Source organism: Semicossyphus pulcher, unplaced genomic scaffold (assembly GCF_022749685.1).
Source record: "Semicossyphus pulcher isolate SPU_LCO1_2020_fin unplaced genomic scaffold, fSemPul1.0.p SCAF_16, whole genome shotgun sequence".
NCBI lineage: Eukaryota > Metazoa > Chordata > Actinopteri > Labriformes > Labridae > Semicossyphus > Semicossyphus pulcher.
Genome location: NW_027211670.1, coordinates 4,607,037 through 4,630,415, shown reverse-complemented (window position 1 = coordinate 4,630,415; position 23,379 = coordinate 4,607,037). Strand labels below are relative to the sequence as shown.

At 39.0% G+C, this 23,379-nt stretch overlaps 1 protein-coding gene across 1 annotated transcript; it reads right to left on the bottom strand.

Moving 5' to 3' along the window:
- Window positions 1-1,309: 1,309 nt before the first annotated feature.
- LOC138593617 (polymeric immunoglobulin receptor-like) lies at window positions 1,310-4,723 on the bottom strand. The gene is made up of 8 exons (XM_069664688.1): window positions 4,678-4,723; window positions 4,467-4,561; window positions 4,244-4,361; window positions 3,314-3,613; window positions 2,240-2,348; window positions 1,959-2,056; window positions 1,841-1,866; window positions 1,310-1,339 (listed from the first exon to the last, which is right to left on the bottom strand). The coding sequence occupies exons 1-8, from the start codon at window positions 4,721-4,723 to the stop codon at window positions 1,310-1,312; spliced, it is 822 nt and encodes a 273-aa protein (XP_069520789.1).
- Window positions 4,724-23,379: the final 18,656 nt, after the last annotated feature.

Genomic DNA, 23,379 nt, shown 5'->3' with positions numbered 1-23,379 from the left:
ACTGAAGACAGCACATGAAGTAAACATTAAACAGAACACAGCAGCCTACAGGATACGGCGGCGTTTAACGATGGTGAATATAATAGAAAATGTCAACAGACTAAACAGACGAGACTGAAAACCTCAATCAGGTGCTGCGCTGACTCCTGCGGTCCCGTTCACCGTGTCTTACTTCACCGTCAGTGGGAATGTTTCCATTTAATGTGAGTAAAAACAGCTAGCTTAGCTCATTGTAAGAAGGCTACAGAGTTAGTTGCTATGGACACAGCTCTCACTGTGAGTGTAACAGACTATTTTAAAACAGAAATATAATCATTTCTAAATAATTAAAATCATTTCCTAATCAATATTTTGATTTTCACAAGTCCATAGCTGTGCAATAATGTATACATACATACAGACAATGTATAGTGAGCTTCACATCGGAGTCCTGCTCACCCTGTCTGGGTTCCATTCTGCTGTAACCTGCTCACAACATTATCATTTACATAACTGTTTAGTTACCTTGTTAAAAATGTGTCTCGCATGCCTAACAGCACTGTAGGTTACTTCATCTTCAGCCTGTAAAGCAGCGAAACAAACATCACAGGAGTGAAAATAAACAGTATAGTCCTGCTGTATGATGTGTGTATTTCTGCATTTTCAAAAACAGGTGGACATTGTGGTTGTGACCACCACCGAGCCATCGTTCTGCCTCAGGTCAAAAGTGTCAATTACATTTATTAAAAATAATTGTGTTTTTAAAAATCTTTTTCTGCTCATAATTGTTAATCATCAGCATCTGCAGGTATGTGGGTCATTTAGATACAACAGAGATATTAGATATCCTTCTGTAAAGGCACAGTGTTCTGCAGAGGGACAGAACAGACTGACACATTTATCTTGATATAACTGTGTTTAGTTACCTTGTTGAAAGTGTGTCTCGCATGCCTAACAGCACTGTAAGTCACTTCATCATCAGCCTTGAAGGCAATAAAACAGACATGAGAGGAGTGAAAATGAACAATAGAATCCTGCTGCAAAATAGCAGCAATAATAAAGTGTTTTCTTAAAATGCAACTGTTAAAATTTGCATGGATATCTGCATTTTCCAAAAAGAGGTGGATATATTGTTTGAACCTTTAACCGTCACTGACCAAAAGTTCTTCCTCAGGGTCAAAAAGTGTAAATTACATGTATTAAAAAATAATAAGTAAAAAGGGCAACCGTGAATTCTTTATTTTGTATTTTAAAATTAATTTCTGTTTATAATTGTTAATTTTGAAACAGCATCTGCAGGTATGTGGGTCATTGAAATTCAACAGAGATATTAGATATCCTTCTGTAAAGGCACAGTGTTCTGCAGAGGGACAGAACAGACTGACACATTTATCTTGATATAACTGTGTTTAGTTACCTTGTTGAAAGTGTGTCTCGCATGCCTAACAGCACTGTAAGTTAATTCATCTTCAGCCTGTAAAGCAGCGAAAAAAAACATGAGAGGAGTGAAAATAAACAGTATAGTCCTGCTGCAAGATGCAACTGTGAAAATGTGTATGTATTTCTACATTTTCGAAAAACAGGTGGATATATTGGTTGGGCATTTGAGGCAAAAAAACTTCCTCAGATTAAAAAGTTTAAATTACAGGTATTAAAAATAATTTGAAAAAGGGCAGCTCATTTTGTGCTCATAATAGTTATTTATGAAAGAGCATCTGCACATCTTTTATTGTTCTGCTAACCTTCCTGATGCATGCCCAGTACTCCAGTGTAAACAGAAATAATCATGATGGCAGCTCAGTAGCATTATTTGTTCAAAACAAAAAAGAGAGAGAAAAAAGAAATGATCATTATGTCTCACCGCTGACGGTTCTTCGTTTGTCTGCTCTAGAAGAGAAACAGTAAAAACTCCTGTTACTGACTCTTAAAGCTGTACATAAGTAAAAATATTCAACTACAAAACTTCTGAATATTCTTACTGTTTCTCGTCAGAATAAACCAGATGATCAAGGCCGCCATCATAATGACGATCGACAGACTCAGAGGGATGATGAGAGTCAGCGGGTGAATGGGAGCACTGCAGCAACAGTTTCAAACACACCAACACAGAGGAGAAAATATATCTATTTTATTAGTGACAAAAAGAATTGACCACATTTCATATAAGTCACATTGGTCAAAATATATACATTCAGATGCCCTTCCAATGACGTTAGATTTTCTGTCTATAAGTTAGCCATAGCACAGTGAGGCGACTGACCTGTGGGATCCAGCCTGAACTGTGGTGTGTTCTTCATACGCCAAGACAGTCGTGTGAAACACAGGAGTGGTTGAAAAGGTGTTTGAAACGGTGTTTGGTGCAAGTGTTGCTATGGGAACAACACAATGATTAACAGAATCATACCACAATAATCAATTAAAATATCACTTCTACATTACAATTGTAACGCCGTAATCACTATAACTGGGTTTTTAAACTAAGCACCAAAAGCTTCGAACCATCTATCAAAAGACAAACCTGAAATGAAAAACAAATTAAACATGTTGCTCCTTCATGAACACCTCTGCACTTACAGATATAATTGAAGATTTTCATTTAAATAAATGTCTGTTAAGTCTCTATCTATTGCCGAATGAGGTAACACAATAATGATTGAGCCAATGGTCCGCTGATGAAAGCCTTTGCATTTGCAGTATATAGTATTATTACAGACTGGGTGTCTGTGGCGACATTTGTGGACAAAATCAGATCCTGCGCCCAGTTAGTGACGCGTTTTCCATCACGCAGCAGTGGTTGGTCTGCCAGAGAGGGTCTAACAGTAATCTACTGTGGCTGAACAAAAATCACCACAAGGTGCCGCCAAAGAGAACGAAACTGAGAACTTTGAGATTATATCTTTAATGATATTGAAGCTATTGATGATGTTGTTGATGTTGATTAGGATATTCATGATGATGTTGATGACAATATTGACCTTGTTGATGTTGTTGCTGATGATGAATAAAAAACAAAAAAAAACTAAACACCCTGTACACTGCCTGTCGGCACCAGTGTCCGATCGCACTTGAAGCTGTTTGTTGACACTTATCTTCCCTCTTGTCTTGATCGTTGCTTGTGTTGTATTAACTCTCAGATGTACGTCGCTTTGGACAGAAGCGTCTGCTTAATTAAATTGTAATCGCTTGTCAGTAAACATCATACTGATATGTTCAATATCACATTTTAGACATGCCAGGTATGTTAATTAACTGACTGCATGTTGCAAAGACCAATAACTGCACATTTGAACATCTTGTACTCGTCTGTACTGTCGGTCAGTATTATGGTACTTACTGGTTCTGGGTCTCTTTTTAACAGTTACATGCACTGGCATCTGTAGGCCTCCTTTATCACAGAAGTACCAGCCGCTGCTCTGTGTCCTCAGTCCACTCAGAGTCACAGAGAAAACTTTGGAGACTTTTGCATTAATGGTCACTCTTGTTCCTTCTATTGATCCAGACGGCTCCTTCACACAGGACCCTCCCAGCCTGCACCACCGACTTTCTCCACCAACACTATAGTGACAACGGACGGTAACATCTTCTCCAATAAATCCTGTAACCTCCTGACGATCCACAGAGAGCCGGGGCCGACCTTGAGGGACAACAAACAACATTTTCTACTATGTTGTGGGCATCAGTACTTTCTGCAAAGGTTACATGTGGTAAATGAATGACATTATTCACATTTAAATCTAATATTATTGACTGATGATGCTATTGTGATATTAAAATATTAAATTGTTTTGCTCTGAAAACTGTAAAACAGTTTTTCCTCCATATTGTTAATATTTCACATTATGGATTTGAAAAGTTAGTCATGGTGTTTTAAAGAGGAATATTCTATAATTGCTCCTGTAGAGTGCTTCAGCAGGCAGCAGGAAACCAGCTGTTATGGCTGCAGCGTAAGACTGAGGGGCAAATGAACCCAATCAGAGTACGAATGGGATCAAATAGTTTTTCTAAGCGTCTGACAACATTTAGGTTTACAACAGAGGAACACCTTGTTTTTACATAGAAATATACTTTTATAAAAACAGAAACAACTGATATATCGCCCACAGTCTGAGCCTGTGAGTGGCAAAAACAAGCATTGTTACTGTTTCCGTCTTATGGCTGCCAGCTGAAGCAATTTACTGGAGCAATCCAAATAATATTTTTAATAAATACTTTATACACCAAAATATGTAAAACAGGTTAAAAAGTCCCTTCTAAGGCTTCTTACCTGTGGTGACTGACAGCTGAAATAACGTCCTGATGTCTATCCCATATATCTCCACAGCACACCAGTAATAAGACCTTTTAACAGACAGGTCACTGATGGTCACAGTGAAGATTCTCTGCTGTGTGTCATCAGAGATTAAATAACTTCTTGAAAGACTTGCTGTTTTAGTTTTAACTGCGTACAAACAGGAATCCCATTTCTGTCCTTCACACAAGTATTTCACATGAGCTGTGTACTGAGACTCATAGAGACACGGGACAGAGACGGAGCCTCCTCTCTTCACTGACACTTTACTGACTGTAGTTAGGCTGTGAATTCCTGCAACAAGACCCACGAAAATATTCAATCAATTGAGATAAAAGTTTAAATTATAGTCACATCATCTTCTGACATCACCAGAAAATATAAATGATAAAATAATCCAGGTGACCGACCTGTGAGTCCAGTAAGGATGAGAAGAGCGCTGAGATGAGCGGCCATGTTGATGAGTGAGCAGAGACAAATCTCACCGTCAGAATGACTTTATGCTTCCTCATATTACTTGAGTAATTTTAGTGTTTAACACCCCCAGAATGTTTAATACGTCATTGTTAACACTTCTCCTCCCCCTGCATTCTTCCTGTTGAGCTGAAGTTCTACCCATATTTATTATTATTTCCATATTAGGGAGAAAGATGAAAATCCTAATAACAATGTTGGTCTTAATTGTCTCCCTTGTTATTTCTTTATCTTTAAGTTGCTTTTAGAGCTGCAGTTTAGTCTGCAGGCCTGTAAAACCTTAGAATGAAAGCATGAGAGAGCATATGGTAGTAATGTGGTAGTTAAACAAGAAAAAAAAACTACTTGGGAGCATGAGCAGTGTATGTCTATGTGCCTTCTCTGCCCAGCACGTGGACTTTATCGCCTGGATGTGCGCGCCTTGGTAAACTTTTCATCAGAGAAGGAGATCACATTTATTACATGTAGACTACTTGTAATATATGTAAATGTACATGTACATATTGCTTTGTGATGGGCTACGCTCACTTGCTGAACACGTGGATTCATTTGATAAAACAATAATATAAATAATATCTAATGGCAGTGCTGTTTTGCAGAGGGACAATACTGACACGCTTTTCTCTTGATAGCGCTGCAGTTTATCTTGTCTAAAGTTTGTCTCATGTGTGAAACAGCCCTGTGTTACTTCCTCTTCAGCCTGTGATGAAGAGGCAAACCACATCGAGGAGTGAAAGATGGTTTCAGAATGACAGCTATTTTCTCACCTTCATGAATTCATCCACAATAAAACTTATGAAGTGCTCCCTTCTAAAACTGAATTGAAAGAAAGATAATAAAATACGCTAAAAAGTAAATACAGTAACATTTATGTTTTTAAAGAACTGATAACCTAATGACGGCCACTCTCACTTATTGTCTCATTCTTTTTAGGTTGTAAACAAAGTCCTGCAACTGATCCTAGCGATGAGTTTGTCCATGATGAGATTAGTAGTGTCACGGCCCCTCTACTTGGTAGGCTCTACTGCTGTTTTGCTCTCTGTCTCCAGGACTGCAGACCTGGTGGCCAGCTAATCAGGAGAATGGGACACACCTGGGGTCCGTTTCACAAAGCAGGTTTATTGAAAACTCTGAGTCTGTTAACCCTGAAATGAGGGAAACTCTGAGTTTTCCGTTTCACAAAGGGAGGTAACTTAAGCTCTCGGTCAGTTACCGTAGTAACAGACTCTATGAACCTAACCTGGTCGCGAGCAGGTTTTCTTCAGGAAACTCAGAGTTTCGCTCTGTCTCCTCCCTCTAGAATATAAAACCGATTCGGTTTTATATTCTCTTATATTCTGTTATATTCTATCAATTCGACTTCCTCATTCATTCAGCCCGTCTCACGCGTGTGTTTAAGCGGTTACCGAATTAAAAGAAGAAACGTTGCGTCTCTGTGCTGCTCTGACCGCTTTGCAAAAGTGTTTTATAATTATGATAAAAAAAATCAAAAGACAAATCTGTGTCAAAGTCATCATTTTTAGATTTTCCAACACCACTGCCGAGAGCACTCAAATAAGACACCTTAAGTTATTGGATTTTTTTTATTTATTTAAACTAACACATTCAGTTTAATCAACATAAATTATAATGTATGCGAAGTCAGCATCATGTTAGGGATAAAGCTAATGCACATTAAAACAGCCACTGAATTATATTTCATTAGATTAATATTTAAAATATGATTGAAGTGCTTCCATGTATGTTTTTTTCCCCCGCTGCATTGCTCCTAAATTAATATACATTTTAGCTTCCGGTCGTGTTTAAGTATTAAATAAATAGACCAGTTTAAACTAGCGCATTAACTCGAGCAGCAGTTTCTTCCCACGCCGCTTCTCTCTCTTTTGCAGCTGCAGCCGTGTCACTTTATTTTTCTAAAAACATGCTCGTATTCGCTGAACGTCTGCGTGAGGATTTCAAGCTCCACTGGTGTGACGGAGGAGGACCTCTTTTTGTGTACCGTTGCCATGGTGAATCGTGGTGTCGGGGCTCCATTAATGCTGGCTTTTTACAGTCAGCGTGCACGCACTTAACTCCGGGTGAACCTACTCAGAGTTGATTGAACTAACTCTGATCAGCTGTTCTGAAACCGAAAACTCAGAGTTTCCTATCTCAGAGTAGATCGACTCAGAGTTCAGGGTTAGACTCAGAGTTTGTTGAACCTGCTTTGTGAAACGGACCCCAGGGCCCAGTGTGCCTCATGTATTTAAGCCAGATCAGCAGCCAGTCTCTGGGCAGACCTCCTATCAGCACACACCTCTGCGTTACTGTTTTGTTTGTTCTTCTTTGTTTTTACACCACAACATCCATGCAACACATTTACACCCATCCACACCCCATGCGACTGACTTTACAGATTGTTCATATCTACATGTTTTTGTTGGTTTTGACTATTTATGTTGTAAATAAATTACTTCTTTGATTAGTATACCCATGTGTCTCCCGTTTTTGTCGCAGTCTAAGAGCCCGGCTGTGACAAATGGGGGCTCGTCCAGTTTGTCCTTTTTGCTGAAGTGTTCCTGGTAAGTTTGGGTAGTGCTTTTGCCCACTGTTTTCCCTTTGTGAGTTTGTCATTTTAACTGTGTAATCAGTGGAGATTTGTCTCTGGTGTGTTGGTACCACATGTCCAGAGTTTGCTGTTTGTAAGACAATGTTGAAAGCACTACAGGGAGACACTTTAAATGGGTATAATGTGCTGTAAGTAATTAAGCCTATAGGTTGTCAGTGTTGTTCTTGTGATTTGGAACTATAGGTTGTTTGATTTTGGGTAGTTTGTGTGTACTTTGGTGAATTAGATCACTTTTGAGTGTACACACACACACACACACACACACACACACACACACACACACACACACACACACACACACACCATACCTGAGTCTAATTTCTACTCCCAGACTGTAATGATATCAACACTTACACTGTAGTAACTTCTCTATACTATTGGTTTATTTTATTTTATTTTATTTCTTTGGTGTTTTCTGTACAATGTCACTATCTTGTTTGTCATGTTAATCCACAAATAAAAAAAAAAGATGACAAAGAAAGATGAACAGATAACAAAGTCATGCAGCAGAAAGTCTCAACATTTACATTCAATCCATCACGTTTTTTTCTCACATGTAGACATACCAAATACAAACAGTGATGTTTAATGCACAGCTAATGTGCTGTATCATCCCCATCTTCTGCTTGATTCTGTTGAACAAAAAAAGTTGTTACAATATTTATGTATATGTGGGGACACAACAGACTGACACATATCTTGATATAACTGTGTTTAGTTACCTTGTTAAAAGTGTGTCTCGCGTACCTAACAACACTGTAAGTTACTTCATCTTTAGCCTGTAAAACATCACAGGAGTGGAAATAAACAGTCAAAAGGTGTCCATTACATGTATTTTAAAAAAAATAATTTGAGAAAGGGCAGCTGTGAATAAAAAAAAAATGTTTTAAATCTTTTTCTGCTCATAATTATTAATAATGAAAGAGAATCTGCAGATATGTCACGCAATCAGGAGGGCAATCACACAATCAGGCGGGCTAACTGTAACTAGAAAATGCAATTTCTTAAGAAATTGCGGTGTGAATGCTGTCTGCTGAATAGCTTACGCTAATCTGCTAATGCTGTGCTTGAATGTTGAATGAATGTAATGTATAAATGTTGTGGAATATGTTGTTGAAGAGCTGACACTAAACTGCTAATGCTGTGCTTGAATTTTCAATGAATACAAGTATGAAAGATGTGGAATATGTTGTCTAAGAGCTGATGTTAATCTGCTAATGCTGTGCTTGAATGATGAATGAATAGAAGTATGAAAGATGTGTAAGGTGATGAGAGTGAGTCTGGAGGTGAGGAAGAGGACTGAGGAGGTGATGAGGACAATGGAGGAGTTTAAAATGGAAGACCAGCCTTGAAAAATGCTTGAGAGACTGTTGAAATATATGTCCTGTGTGTGTGTGTGTGTGTGTGTGTGTGTGTGTGTCAACTGAGCTCCAATTGAACCCAAGTGACCCCCAGCTGAACTCAGCTGTTGCCATGGCGATGGTTCATGAGTAGCAGTTGTGTCACTCCTTAGTTTGGCAGTTGATTTTAACTGAGATTTCAGCTGAAAACGTCCTCTCAAACTTCTGCCATTGTGCCAAGACCGTAAATGCTATCAACACAAAAATTCAATCTGACCATCACGAGGGTCTGAGGTAGCTGTCAGGCAAATTTTATGCCTCTACTCCCAAAAATGTGGCCAGAGCAGCAAATACAAAAGTATAGTGAGCTTCACATCGGAGTCCTGCTCACCCTGTCGGGGTTCCATTCTGCTGTAACCTGCTCACAACATTATCATTTACATAACTGTTTAGTTACCTTGTTAAAAATGTGTCTCGCATGCCTAACAGCACTGTAGGTTACTTCATCTTCAGCCTGTAAAGCAGCGAAACAAACATCACAGGAGTGAAAATAAACAGTATAGTCCTGCTGTATGATGTGTGTATTTCTGCATTTTCAAAAACAGGTGGACATTGTGGTTGTGACCACCACCGAGCCATCGTTCTGCCTCAGGTCAAAAGTGTCAATTACATTTATTAAAAATAATTGTGTTTTTTAAAATCTTTTTCTGCTCATAATTGTTAATCATCAGCATCTGCAGGTATGTGGGTCATTTAGATACAACAGAGATATTAGATATCCTTCTGTAAAGGCACAGTGTTCTGCAGAGGGACAGAACAGACTGACACATTTATCTTGATATAACTGTTACCTTGTTGAAAGTGTGTCTCGCATGCCTAACAGCACTGTAAGTTACTTCCTCATCAGCCTTGAAGGCAATAAAACAGACATGAGAGGAGTGAAAATGAACAATAGAATCCTGCTGCAAAATAGCAGCAATAATAAAGTGTTTTCTTAAAATGCAACTGTTAAAATTTGCATGAATATCTGCATTTTCCAAAAAGAGGTGGATATATTGTTTGAACCTTTAACCGTCACTGACCAAAAGTTCTTCCTCAGGGTCAAAAAGTGTAAATTACATGTATTAAAAAATAATAAGTAAAAAGGGCAACCGTGAATTCTTTATTTTGTATTTTAAAATTATTTTCTGTTTATAATTGAAATTCAACAGAGATATTAGATATCCTTCTGTAAAGGCACAGTGTTCTGCAGAGGGACAGAACAGACTGACACATTTATCTTGATATAACTGTGTTTAGTTACCTTGTTGGAAGTGTTTCTCGCATACCAAACAGCACTGTAAATTAATTCCTCTTCAGCCTGTAAAGCAGCGAAAAAAAAACATGTGAGGAGTGAAAATAAACAGTATAGTCCTGCTGCAAGATGCAACTGTGAAAATGTGTATGTATTTCTTGTCATGAGTCATTCTAGTTTAGTTATGTTTTTGTCTTGTATTTCGGTGTTCAGTTACTATTTCTTGTTTTACCTTGTCACTTTGTCCCTTGTCATGAGTTTTCATCGTTTAGTTTTGTATTTAGTTTATTCTGTGTTCTTGTCAGTGTTTAGTCTTGTTTAGTTAAGTATTTCACTTGTGTCTCTTTGGTTAGATCATTTCCTGTTTTACTTTGTCACCTTGTCTCTCGTGTTGGTCCACTTCCTGCCTTTGTGTGTTTTCCCGCCTGTTTGATTCTGTGCCCTGCCCTGATTGTTTTCACCTGCCCCTTGACTGTCTCACCTGTGTCTGATTAGCCTCACCTCCTAAGTTTATTTAGTCTTTGTGCTCCCCTGTCTTGTGGCCTGTTCATTGTCATCCATCATACGTGAGTCTATGTCTTCCATCGTGTGTTAGTCTATGTCCATGACCTTACTCTTCATGCCTCCCCTGATTTCCTAGTGTTCCTTGGATTACCCTGTTCCTGGTTTTGTTTGTAAGTTTTTTTGCTGTGTCTTTTGATTTTCCTTTTTGTCTTTTGTTTATTAAACATAAGCATCTAAGTCTGCATCTGGGTCCTCACCTTTTTGTTCAACTGAAACCGTGACATTTCTACATTTTTGAAAAACAGGTGGATATATTGGTTGGGCATTTGAGGCAAAAAAACTTCCTCAGATTAAAAAGTTTAAATTACAGGTATTAAAAATAATTTGAAAAAGGGCAGCTCATTTTGTGCTCATAATAGTTATTTATGAAAGAGCATCTACACATCATTTATTGTTCTGCTAACCTTCCTGATGCATGCCCAGTACTCCAGTGTAAACAGAAATAATCATGATGGCAGCTCAGTAGCATTATTTGTTAAAAACAAAAAAGAGAGAGAAAAAAGAAATGATCATTATGTCTCACCGCTGACGGTTCTTCGTTTGTCTGCTCTAGAAGAGAAACAGTAAAAACTCCTGTTACTGACTCTTAAAGCTGTACATAAGTAAAAATATTCAACTACAAAACTTCTGAATATTCTTACTGTTTCTCGTCAGAATAAACCAGATGATCAAGGCCGCCATCATAATGAGGATCGACAGACTCAGAGGGATGATGAGAGTCAGCGGGTGAATGGGAGCACTGCAGCAACAGTTTCAAACACACCAACACAGAGGAGAAAATATATATATTTTATTAGTGATAAAAAGAATTGACCACATTTCATATAAGTCACATTGGTCAAAATATATACATTCAGATTCCCTTCCAATGACTTTTGATTTTCTGTCTATAAGTTAGCCATAGCACAGTGAGGCGACTGACCTGTGGGATCCAGCCTGAACTGTGGTGTGTTCTTCATACGCCAAGACAGTCGTGTGAAACACAGGAGTGGTTGAAAAGGTGTTTGAAACTGTGTTTGGTGCAAGTGTTGCCATGGGAACAACACAATGATTAACAGAATCATACCACAATAATCAATTAAAATATCACTTCTACATTACAATTGTAACGCCGTAATCACTGGGTTTTTAAACTAAGCACCAAAAGCTTCGAACCATCTATCAAAAGACAAACCTGAAATGAAAAACAAATTAAACATGTTGCTCCTTCATGAACACCTCTGCACTTACAGATATAATTGAAGATTGTCATTTAAATAAATGTCTGTTAAGTCTCTATCTATTGCCGAATGAGGTAACACAATAATGATTGAGCCAATGGTCCGCTGATGAAAGCCTTTGCATTTGCAGTATATAGTATTATTACAGACTGGGTGTCTGTGGCGACATTTGTGGACAAAATCAGATCCTGCGCCCAGTTAGTGACGCGTTTTCCATCACGCAGCAGTGGTTGGTCTGCCAGAGTTGGTCTAACAGTAATCTACTGTGGCTGAACAAAAATCACCACAAGGTGCCGCCAAAGAGAACGAAACTGAGAACTTTGAGATTATATCTTTAATGATATTGAAGCTATTGATGATGTTGTTGATGTTGATTAGGATATTCATGATGATGATGATGACAATATTGACCTTGTTGATGTTGTTGCTGATGATGAATAAAAAACAAAAAAAAACTAAACACCCTGTACACTGCCTGTCGGCACCAGTGTCCGATCGCACTTGAAGCTGTTTGTTGACACTTATCTTCCCTCTTGTCTTGATCGTTGCTTGTGTTGTATTAACTCTCAGATGTACGTCGCTTTGGACAGAAGCGTCTGCTTAATTAAATTGTAATCGCTTGTCAGTAAACATCATACTGATATGTTCAATATCACATTTTAGACATGCCAGGTATGTTAATTAACTGACTGCATGTTGCAAAGACCAATAACTTCACATTTGAACATCTTGTACTCGTCTGTACTGTCGGTCAGTATTATGGTACTTACTGGTTCTGGGTCTCTCTTGAACAGTTACATGCACTGGCATCTGTAGGCCTCGTATATCACAGAAGTACCAGCCGCTGCTCTGTGTCTTCAGTCCACTCAGAGTCACAGAGAAAACGAAGGAGACTTTTACATTAATGGTCACTCTTGTTCCTTCTATTGATCCAGACGGCTCCTTCACACAGGACCCTCCCAGCCTGCACCACCGACTTTCTCCACCAACACTATTGTGACAATGGACGGTAACATCTTCTCCAATAAATCCTGTAACCTCCTGACGATCCACAGAGAGCCGGGGCTGACCTTGAGGGACAACAAACAGCATTTTCTACAATGTTGTGGGCATCAGTACTTTCTGCAAAGGTTACATGTGGTAAATTAATGACATTATTCACATTTAAATCTAATATTATTGACTGATGATGCTATTGTGATATTAAAATATTAAATTGTTTTGCTCTGAAAACTGTAAAACTGTTTTTCCTCCATATTGTTAATATTTCACATTATGGATTTGAAAAGTTAGTCATGGTGTTTTAAAGAGGAATATTCTATAATTGCTCCTGTAGAGTGCTTCAGCAGGCAGCAGGAAACCAGCTGTTATGGCTGCAGCGTAAGCCTGAGGGGCAAATGAACCCAATCAGAGTACGAATGGGATCAAATAGTTATTCTAAGTGTCTGACAACATTTAGGTTTATAACAGAGAAACACCTTGTTTTTACATAGAAATATACTTTTATAAAAACAGAAACAACTGATATATCGCCCACTTCAAAGCCACCAGCCAACTAGTTACTTAATTTGTATCGTTGTGTGACTTTGGTGTTTTAAAGGTTTGAATCCAACACATAACTCAAACAAACTACCTGATTGAGGCAGCAGGAGACCAGGAACTCCTGTGTTCTGTGAGGTAAAGTTACTGTCTTTGTCAAAGGGATCGGGTGGCTCAGAAGATAGCAATGTAGCTTACAGCTCTTTCTGTAGCGATCCTCTCTTTATGTTGTCAGCCAATTTTAATTACAGTCTGAGCCTGTGAGTGGCAAAAACAAGCATTGTTACTGTTTCCGTCTTATGGCTGCCAGCTGAAGCAATTTACTGGAGCAATCCAAATAATATTTTTAATAAATATTTTATACACCAAAATATGTAAAACAGGTTAAAAAGTCCCTTCTAAGGCTTCTTACCTGTGGTGACTGACAGCTGAAATAACGTCCGGATGTCTGTCCCACCATTTATCTCCACAGCACACCAGTAATAAGACCTTTTAACATACAGGTCACTGATGGTCACAGTGAAGATTCTCTGCTGTGTGTCATCAGAGATTAAAAACCTTCCTGAAAGACTTGCTGTTTTAGTTTTAACTGCGTACAAACAGGAATCCCATTTCTGTCCTTCACACAAGTATTTCACATGAGCTGTGTACTGAGACCCATAGAGACACGGGACAGAGACGGAGCCTCCTCTCTTCACTGACACTTCTTTGACTGTAGTTAGGCTGTGAATTCCTGCAACAAGACCCACGAAAATATTCAATCAATTGAGATAAAAGTTTAAATTATAGTCACATCATCTTCTGACATCACCAGAAAATATAAATGATAAAATAATCCAGGTGACCGACCTGTGAGTCCAGTAAGGATGAGAAGAGCGCTGAGATGAGCGGCCATGTTGATGAGTGAGCAGAGACAAATCTCACCGTCAGAATGACTTTATGCTTCCTCATATTACTTGAGTAATTTTAGTGTTTAACACCCGCAGAATGTTTAATACGTCATTGTTAACACTTCTCCTCCCCCTGCATTCTTCCTGTCCATCTTTAAGTTGCTTTTAGAGCTGCAGTTTAGTCTGCAGGCCTGTAAAACCTTAGAATGAAAGCATGAGAGAGCATATGGTAGTAATGTGGTAGTTAAACAAGAAAAAAAAACTACTTGGGAGCATGAGCAGTGTATGTCTATGTGCCTTCTCTGCCCAGCACGTGGACTTTATCGCCTGGATGTGCGCGCCTTGGTAAACTTTTCATCAGAGAAGGAGATCACATTTATTACATGTAGACTACTTGTAATATATGTAGATGTACATGTACATATTGCTTTGTGATGGGCTACGCTCACTTGCTGAACACGTGGATTCATTTGATAAAACAATAATATAAATAATATCTAATGGCAGTGCTGTTTTGCAGAGGGACAATACTGACACGCTTTTCTCTTGATAGTGCTGCAGTTTATCTTGTCTAAAGTTTGTCTCATGTGTGAAACAGCCCTGTGTTACTTCCTCTTCAGCCTGTGATGAAGAGGCAAACCACATCGAGGAGTGAAAGATGGTTTCAGAATGATAGCTATTTTCTCACCTTCATGAATTCATCCACAATAAAACTTATGAAGTGCTCCCTTCTAAAACTGAATTGAAAGAAAGATAATAAAATACGCTAAAAAGTAAATACAGTAACATTTATGTTTTTAAAGAACTGATAACCTAATGACGGCCACTCTCACTTATTGTCTCATTCTTTTTAGGTTGTAAACAAAGTCCTGCAACTGATCCTAGCGATGATTTTGTCCATGTTGAGATTAGTAGTGTCACGGCTCAGTAGGGCTGTGGCTCAGTGGTAGAGTCGGTCGTCTTTCAATCATAAGGACGGAGGTTCGATCCCCAGCTCCCTCAGGCTACATGTCCAAGCGTCCTTGGGCAAGACACTGAACCCCAAGTTGCTCCCGGTGGCATAGCCAACGGGTATGACTGTGATATCTGATTGACAGTTGGGCACTTTACGTAGCAGCCTCTGCCATCAATGTGTGACTGGGTGAATGTAATGTACATGTAGTGTAAAAGCAGCTTTATAAGTACAGTCCATTTACCATTTACCATTTAAAACACTCCAGTTGGAGCAGTATAAACTAAGTCTGATTCGTGATGGTAGGGTCACAGCGGACTCTATGTTTAATGTTTCATCTGTATCTCCTGAGTTGTCACCACGGTTTGATGTGGCGAGCAATTTGCGTTTGGTCCCAAAGTTCTGTGAGAATGATCCGGACACTTTCTTTTCATCGTTTGAGCGTGTAGCTGACAGTAGAAAGTGGCCTGATTCTGAGTGTCCTCTCTTATTACAACGTGTGTTAACTGGCAAGGCTCAAGAAGCTTACTGGTCCCTTCCTGTGAGTGAAAGCCAAAGTTATTCTTTGGTTAAAAATGCTGTGTTGAAGGCATATGAGTTTGTGCCGGAGGCTTACAGGCAAAGCTTCAGGATGTCTGAACAGTCAAGTCAGCAGACTAATATGGAGTTTGCTAGGGAGTTAGTAACTCAGTTTAATGGGAGGTGTATGGCTCTAGAGGTACAAACATTTGATGACTTGTGTAGTCTCGTAGTTTTGGAACAGTTTAAAAATACTCTGCCAAGCAATGTTGCTACCTGTATAAATGAGCGCAAGGTCAAAACTGCTGCAGAGGCTGCTGCACTTGCAGACGAGTAAGTCCTGACGCATAAGGTTGACTTTGAGTCCAAGGCTTTTGATGCTGGGGTCAAGGTTCATTCAGCAAAGTGGTCAGGTGATCTGGCTGTAGGTCAGAAAGACTTCCAGGAGGTCAGTCTGATGGAATGTGTAACTATTGTAAGGAATATGGGCACTGGAAAGCAGAATGTCCTGTTTTAAGAGCTAAAAGCAAGGGTGTCACGGCCCCTCTACTTGGTAGGCTCTACTGCTGTTTTGCTCTCTGTCTCCAGGACTGCAGACCTGGTGGCAGGCTAATCAGGAGAATGGGACACACCTGGGCCCGGTGTGCCTCATGTATTTAAGCCAGAGCAGCAGCCAGTCTCTGGGCAGACCTCCTATCACCACACACCTCTGTGTTACTGTTTTGTTTGTTCTTCTTTGTTTTTACACCACAACATCCATGCAACACATTTACACCCATCCACACCCCATGTGACTGACTTTACAGATTATTCATATCTACATGTTTTTGTTGGTTTTGACTATTTATGTTGTAAATAAATTACTTCTTTGATTAGTATACCCATGTGTCTCCCGTTTTTGTCGCAGTCTAAGAGCCGGGCTGTGACAAATGGGGGCTCGTCCAGTTTGTCCTTTTTGCTGAAGTGTTCCTGGTAAGTTTGGGTAGTGCTTTTGCCCACTGTTTTCCCTTTGTGAGTTTGTCATTTTAACTGTGTAATCAGTGGAGATTTGTCTCTGGTGTGTTGGTACCACATGTCCAGAGTTTGCTGTTTGTAAGACAATGTTGAAAGCACTACAGGGAGACACTTTAAATGGGTATAATGTGCTGTAAGTAATTAAGCCTATAGGTTGTCAGTGTTGTTTTTGTGATTTGTGAACTATAGGTTGTTTGATTTTGGGTAGTTTGTGTGTACTTTGGTGAATAAGATAACTTTTGAGTGTACACACACACACACACACACACACACACACACGCACACACACACACACACACACACACACACACACACACACGCACACACACACACACACCATACCTGAGTCTAATTTCTACTCCCAGACTGTAATGATATCAACACTTACACTGTAGTAACTTCTCTATACTATTGGTTTATTTTATTTTATTTTATTTCTTTGGTGTTTTCTGTACAATGTCACTATCTTGTTTGTCATGTTAATCCACAAATAAAAAAAAAAGATGACAAAGAAAGATGAACAGATAACAAAGTCATGCAGCAGAAAGTCTCAACATTTACATTCAATCCATCACGTTTTTTTCTCACATGTAGACATACCAAATACAAACAGTGATGTTTAATGCACAGCTAATGTGCTGTATGTAACATCCCCATCTTCTGCTTGATTCTGTTGAACAAAAAAAGTTGTTACAATATTTATGTATATGTGGGGACAGAACAGACTGACACATATCTTGATATAACTGTGTTTAGTTACCTTGTTAAAAGTGTGTCTCGCGTACCTAACAACACTGTAAGTTACTTCATCTTTAGCCTGTAAAAACATCACAGGAGTGGAAATAAACAGTCAAAAGGTGTCCATTACATGTATTTTAAAAAATAATTTGAGAAAGGGCAGCTGTGAATTAAAAAAAAAAATGTTTTAAATCTTTTTCTGCTCATAATTATTAATTATGAAAGAGAATCTGCAGATATGTCACGCAATCAGGAGGGCAATCACACAATCAGGCGGGCTAACTGTAACTAGAAAATGCAATTTCTGAAGAAATTGCGGTGTGAATGTTGTCTGCTGAATAGCTTACGCTAATCTGCTAATGCTGTGCTTGAATGTTGAATGAATGTAATGTATAAATGTTGTGGAATATGTTGTTGAAGAGCTGACACTAAACTGCTAATGCTGTGCTTGAATTTTCAATGAATACAAGTATGAAAGATGTGGAATATGTTGTCTAAGAGCTGATGCTAATCTGCTAATGCTGCGCTTGAATGATGAATGAATAGAAGTATGAAAGATGTGTAAGGTGATGAGAGTGAGTCTGGAGGTGAGGAAGAGGACTGAGGAGGTGATGAGGACAATGGAGGAGTTTAAAATGGAAGACCAGCCTTGAAAAACGCGTGAGAGACTGTTCAAATATATGTCCTGTGTGTGTGTGTGTGTCAACTGAGCTCCAATTGAACCCAAGTGACCCCCAGCTGAACTCAGCTGTTGCCATGGCGATGGTTCATGAGTAGCAGTTGTGTCACTCCTTAGTTTGGCAGTTGATTTTAACTGAGATTTCAGCTGAAAACGTCCTCTCAAACTTCTGCCATTGTGCCAAGACCGTAAATGCTATCAACACAAAAATTCAATCTGACCATCACGAGGGTCTGAGGTAACTGTCAGGCAAATTTTATGCCTCTACTCCCAAAAATGTGGCCAGAGCAGCAAATACAATGTATAGTGAGCTTCACATCGGAGTCCTGCTCACCCTGTCTGGGTTCCATTCTGCTGTAACCTGCTCACAACATTATCATTTACATAACTGTTTAGTTACCTTGTTAAAAATGTGTCTTGCATGCCTAACAGCACTGTAGGTTACTTCATCTTCAGCCTGTAAAGCAGCGAAACAAACATCACAGGAGTGAAAATAAACAGTATAGTCCTGCTGTATGATGTGTGTATTTCTGCATTTTCAAAAACAGGTGGACATTGTGGTTGTGACCACCACCGAGCCATCGTTCTGCCTCAGGTCAAAAGTGTCAATTACATTTATTAAAAATAATTGTGTTTTTAAAAATCTTTTTCTGCTCATAATTGTTAATCATCAGCATCTGCAGGTATGTGGGTCATTTAGATACAACAGAGATATTAGATATCCTTCTGTAAAGGCACAGTGTTCTGCAGAGGGACAGAACAGACTGACACATTTATCTTGATATAACTGTTACCTTGTTGAAAGTGTGTCTCGCATGCCTAACAGCACTGTAAATTAATTCCTCTTCAGCCTGTAAAGCAGCGGAAAAAAACATGTGAGGAGTGAAAATAAACAGTATAGTCCTGCTGCAAGATGCAACTGTGAAAATGTGTATGTATTTCTACATTTTCGAAAAACAGGTGGATATATTGGTTGGGCATTTGAGGCAAAAAAACTTCCTCAGATTAAAAAGTTTAAATTACAGGTATTAAAAATAATTTGATAAAAAGGGCAGCTCATTTTGTGCTCATAATAGTTATTTATGAAAGAGCATCTGCACATCATTTATTGTTCTGCTAACCTTCCTGATGCATGCCCAGTACTCCAGTGTAAACAGAAATAATCATGATGGCAGCTCAGTAGCATTATTTGTTAAAAACAAAAAAGAGAGAGAAAAAAGAAATGATCATTATATCTCACCGCTGACGGTTCTTCGTTTGTCTGCTCGAGAAGAGAAACAGTGAAAACTCCTGTTACTGACTCTTAAAGCTGTACATAAGTAAAAATATTCAACTACAAAACTTCTGAATATTCTTACTGTTTCTCGTCAGAATAAACCAGATGATCAAGGCCGCCATCATAATGACGATCGACAGACTCAGAGGGATGATGAGAGTCAGCGGGTGAATGGGAGCACTGCAGCAACAGTTTCAAACACACCAACACAGAGGAGAAAATATATATATTTTATTAGTGACAAAAAGAATTGACCACATTTCATATAAGTCACATTGGTCAAAATATATACATTCAGATGCCCTTCCAATGACGTTTGATTTTCTGTCTATAAGTTAGCCATAGCACAGTGAGGCGACTGACCTGTGGGATCCAGCCTGAACTGTGGTGTGTTCTTCATACGCCAAGACAGTCGTGTGAAACACAGGAGTGGTTGAAAAGGTGTTTGAAACTGTGTTTGGTGCAAGTGTTGCCATGGGAACAACACAATGATTAACAGAATCATACCACAATAATCAATTAAAATATCACTTCTACATTACAATTGTAACGCCGTAATCACTGGGTTTTTAAACTAAGCACCAAAAGCTTCGAACCATCTATCAAAAGACAAACCTGAAATGAAAAACAAATTAAACATGTTGCTCCTTCATGAACACCTCTGCACTTACAGATATAATTGAAGATTGTCATTTAAATAAATGTCTGTTAAGTCTCTATCTATTGCCGAATGAGGTAACACAATAATGATTGAGCCAATGGTCCGCTGATGAAAGCCTTTGCATTTGCAGTATATAGTATTATTACAGACTGGGTGTCTGTGGCGACATTTGTGGACAAAATCAGATCCTGCGCCCAGTTAGTGACGCGTTTTCCATCACGCAGCAGTGGTTGGTCTGCCAGAGTTGGTCTAACAGTAATCTACTGTGGCTGAACAAAAATCACCACAAGGTGCCGCCAAAGAGAACGAAACTGAGAACTTTGAGATTATATCTTTAATGATATTGAAGCTATTGATGATGTTGTTGATGTTGATTAGGATATTCATGATGATGATGATGACAATATTGACCTTGTTGATGTTGTTGCTGATGATGAATAAAAAACAAAAAAAAACTAAACACCCTGTACACTGCCTGTCGGCACCAGTGTCCGATCGCACTTGAAGCTGTTTGTTGACACTTATCTTCCCTCTTGTCTTGATCGTTGCTTGTGTTGTATTAACTCTCAGATGTACGTCGCTTTGGACAGAAGCGTCTGCTTAATTAAATTGTAATCGCTTGTCAGTAAACATCATACTGATATGTTCAATATCACATTTTAGACATGCCAGGTATGTTAATTAACTGACTGCATGTTGCAAAGACCAATAACTTCACATTTGAACATCTTGTACTCGTCTGTACTGTCGGTCAGTATTATGGTACTTACTGGTTCTGGGTCTCTCTTGAACAGTTACATGCACTGGCATCTGTAGGCCTCGTATATCACAGAAGTACCAGCCGCTGCTCTGTGTCTTCAGTCCACTCAGAGTCACAGAGAAAACGAAGGCGACTTTTACATTAATGGTCACTCTTGTTCCTTCTATTGATCCAGACGGCTCCTTCACACAGGACCCTCCCAGCCTGCACCACTGACTTTCTCCACCAACACTATTGTGACAATGGACGGTAACATCTTCTCCAATAAATCCTGTAACCTCCTGACGATCCACAGAGAGCCGGGGCTGACCTTGAGGGACAACAAACAGCATTTTCTACAATGTTGTGGGCATCAGTACTTTCTGCAAAGGTTACATGTGGTAAATTAATGACATTATTCACATTTAAATCTAATATTATTGACTGATGATGCTATTGTGATATTAAAATATTAAATTGTTTTGCTCTGAAAACTGTAAAACTGTTTTTCCTCCATATTGTTAATATTTCACATTATGGATTTGAAAAGTTAGTCATGGTGTTTTAAAGAGGAATATTCTATAATTGCTCCTGTAGAGTGCTTCAGCAGGCAGCAGGAAACCAGCTGTTATGGCTGCAGCGTAAGCCTGAGGGGCAAATGAACCCAATCAGAGTACGAATGGGATCAAATAGTTATTCTAAGTGTCTGACAACATTTAGGTTTACAACAGAGAAACACCTTGTTTTTACATAGAAATATACTTTTATAAAAACAGAAACAACTGATATATCGCCCACTTCAAAGCCACCAGCCAACTAGTTACTTAATTTGTATCGTTGTGTGACTTTGGTGTTTTAAAGGTTTGAATCCAACACATAACTCAAACAAACTACCTGATTGAGGCAGCAGGAGACCAGGAACTCCTGTGTTCTGTGAGGTAAAGTTACTGTCTTTGTCAAAGGGATCGGGTGGCTCAGAAGATAGCAATGTAGCTTACAGCTCTTTCTGTAGCGATCCTCTCTTTATGTTGTCAGCCAATTTTAATTACAGTCTGAGCCTGTGAGTGGCAAAAACAAGCATTGTTACTGTTTCCGTCTTATGGCTGCCAGCTGAAGCAATTTACTGGAGCAATCCAAATAATATTTTTAATAAATATTTTATACACCAAAATATGTAAAACAGGTTAAAAAGTCCCTTCTAAGGCTTCTTACCTGTGGTGACTGACAGCTGAAATAACGTCCGGATGTCTGTCCCACCATTTATCTCCACAGCACACCAGTAATAAGACCTTTTAACATACAGGTCACTGATGGTCACAGTGAAGATTCTCTGCTGTGTGTCATCAGAGATTAAAAACCTTCCTGAAAGACTTGCTGTTTTAGTTTTAACTGCGTACAAACAGGAATCCCATTTCTGTCCTTCACACAAGTATTTCACATGAGCTGTGTACTGAGACTCATAGAGACACGGGACAGAGACGGAGCCTCCTCTCTTCACTGACACTTCTTTGACTGTAGTTAGGCTGTGAATTCCTGCAACAAGACCCACGAAAATATTCAATCAATTGAGATAAAAGTTTAAATTATAGTCACATCATCTTCTGACATCACCAGAAAATATAAATGATAAAATAATCCAGGTGACCGACCTGTGAGTCCAGTAAGGATGAGAAGAGCGCTGAGATGAGCGGCCATGTTGATGAGTGAGCAGAGACAAATCTCACCGTCAGAATGACTTTATGCTTCCTCATATTACTTGAGTAATTTTAGTGTTTAACACCCGCAGAATGTTTAATACGTCATTGTTAACACTTCTCCTCCCCCTGCATTCTTCCTGTCCATCTTTAAGTTGCTTTTAGAGCTGCAGTTTAGTCTGCAGGCCTGTAAAACCTTAGAATGAAAGCATGAGAGAGCATATGGTAGTAATGTGGTAGTTAAACAAGAAAAAAAAACTACTTGGGAGCATGAGCAGTGTATGTCTATGTGCCTTCTCTGCCCAGCACGTGGACTTTATCGCCTGGATGTGCGCGCCTTGGTAAACTTTTCATCAGAGAAGGAGATCACATTTATTACATGTAGACTACTTGTAATATATGTAGATGTACATGTACATATTGCTTTGTGATGGGCTACGCTCACTTGCTGAACACGTGGATTCATTTGATAAAACAATAATATAAATAATATCTAATGGCAGTGCTGTTTTGCAGAGGGACAATACTGACACGCTTTTCTCTTGATAGTGCTGCAGTTTATCTTGTCTAAAGTTTGTCTCATGTGTGAAACAGCCCTGTGTTACTTCCTCTTCAGCCTGTGATGAAGAGGCAAACCACATCGAGGAGTGAAAGATGGTTTCAGAATGACAGCTATTTTCTCACCTTTTGCTTCCTTCTAAAACTGAATTGAAAGAAAGATAATAAAATACGCTAAAAAGTAAATACAGTAACATTTATGTTTTTAAAGAACTGATAACCTAATGACGGCCACTCTCACTTATTGTCTCATTCTTTTTAGGTTGTAAACAAAGTCCTGCAACTGATCCTAGCGATGATTTTGTCCATGTTGAGATTAGTAGTGTCACGGCTCAGTAGGGCTGTGGCTCAGT

Excerpts from the sequence above, each read along its gene's own strand:
- LOC138593617 (XM_069664688.1), bottom strand. The coding sequence starts at position 4,723 with ATGGCCGCTCATCTCAGCGCTCTTCTCATCCTTACTGGACTCACAG. Across the intron at positions 2,057-2,239 it reads GTTCAGGCTGGATCCCACAG|TGCTCCCATTCACCCGCTGA; the intron begins GTCAGTCGCCTC and ends CTGTTGCTGCAG. Across the intron at positions 1,867-1,958 it reads GTTTATTCTGACGAGAAACA|AGCAGACAAACGAAGAACCG; the intron begins GTAAGAATATTC and ends TTTCTCTTCTAG.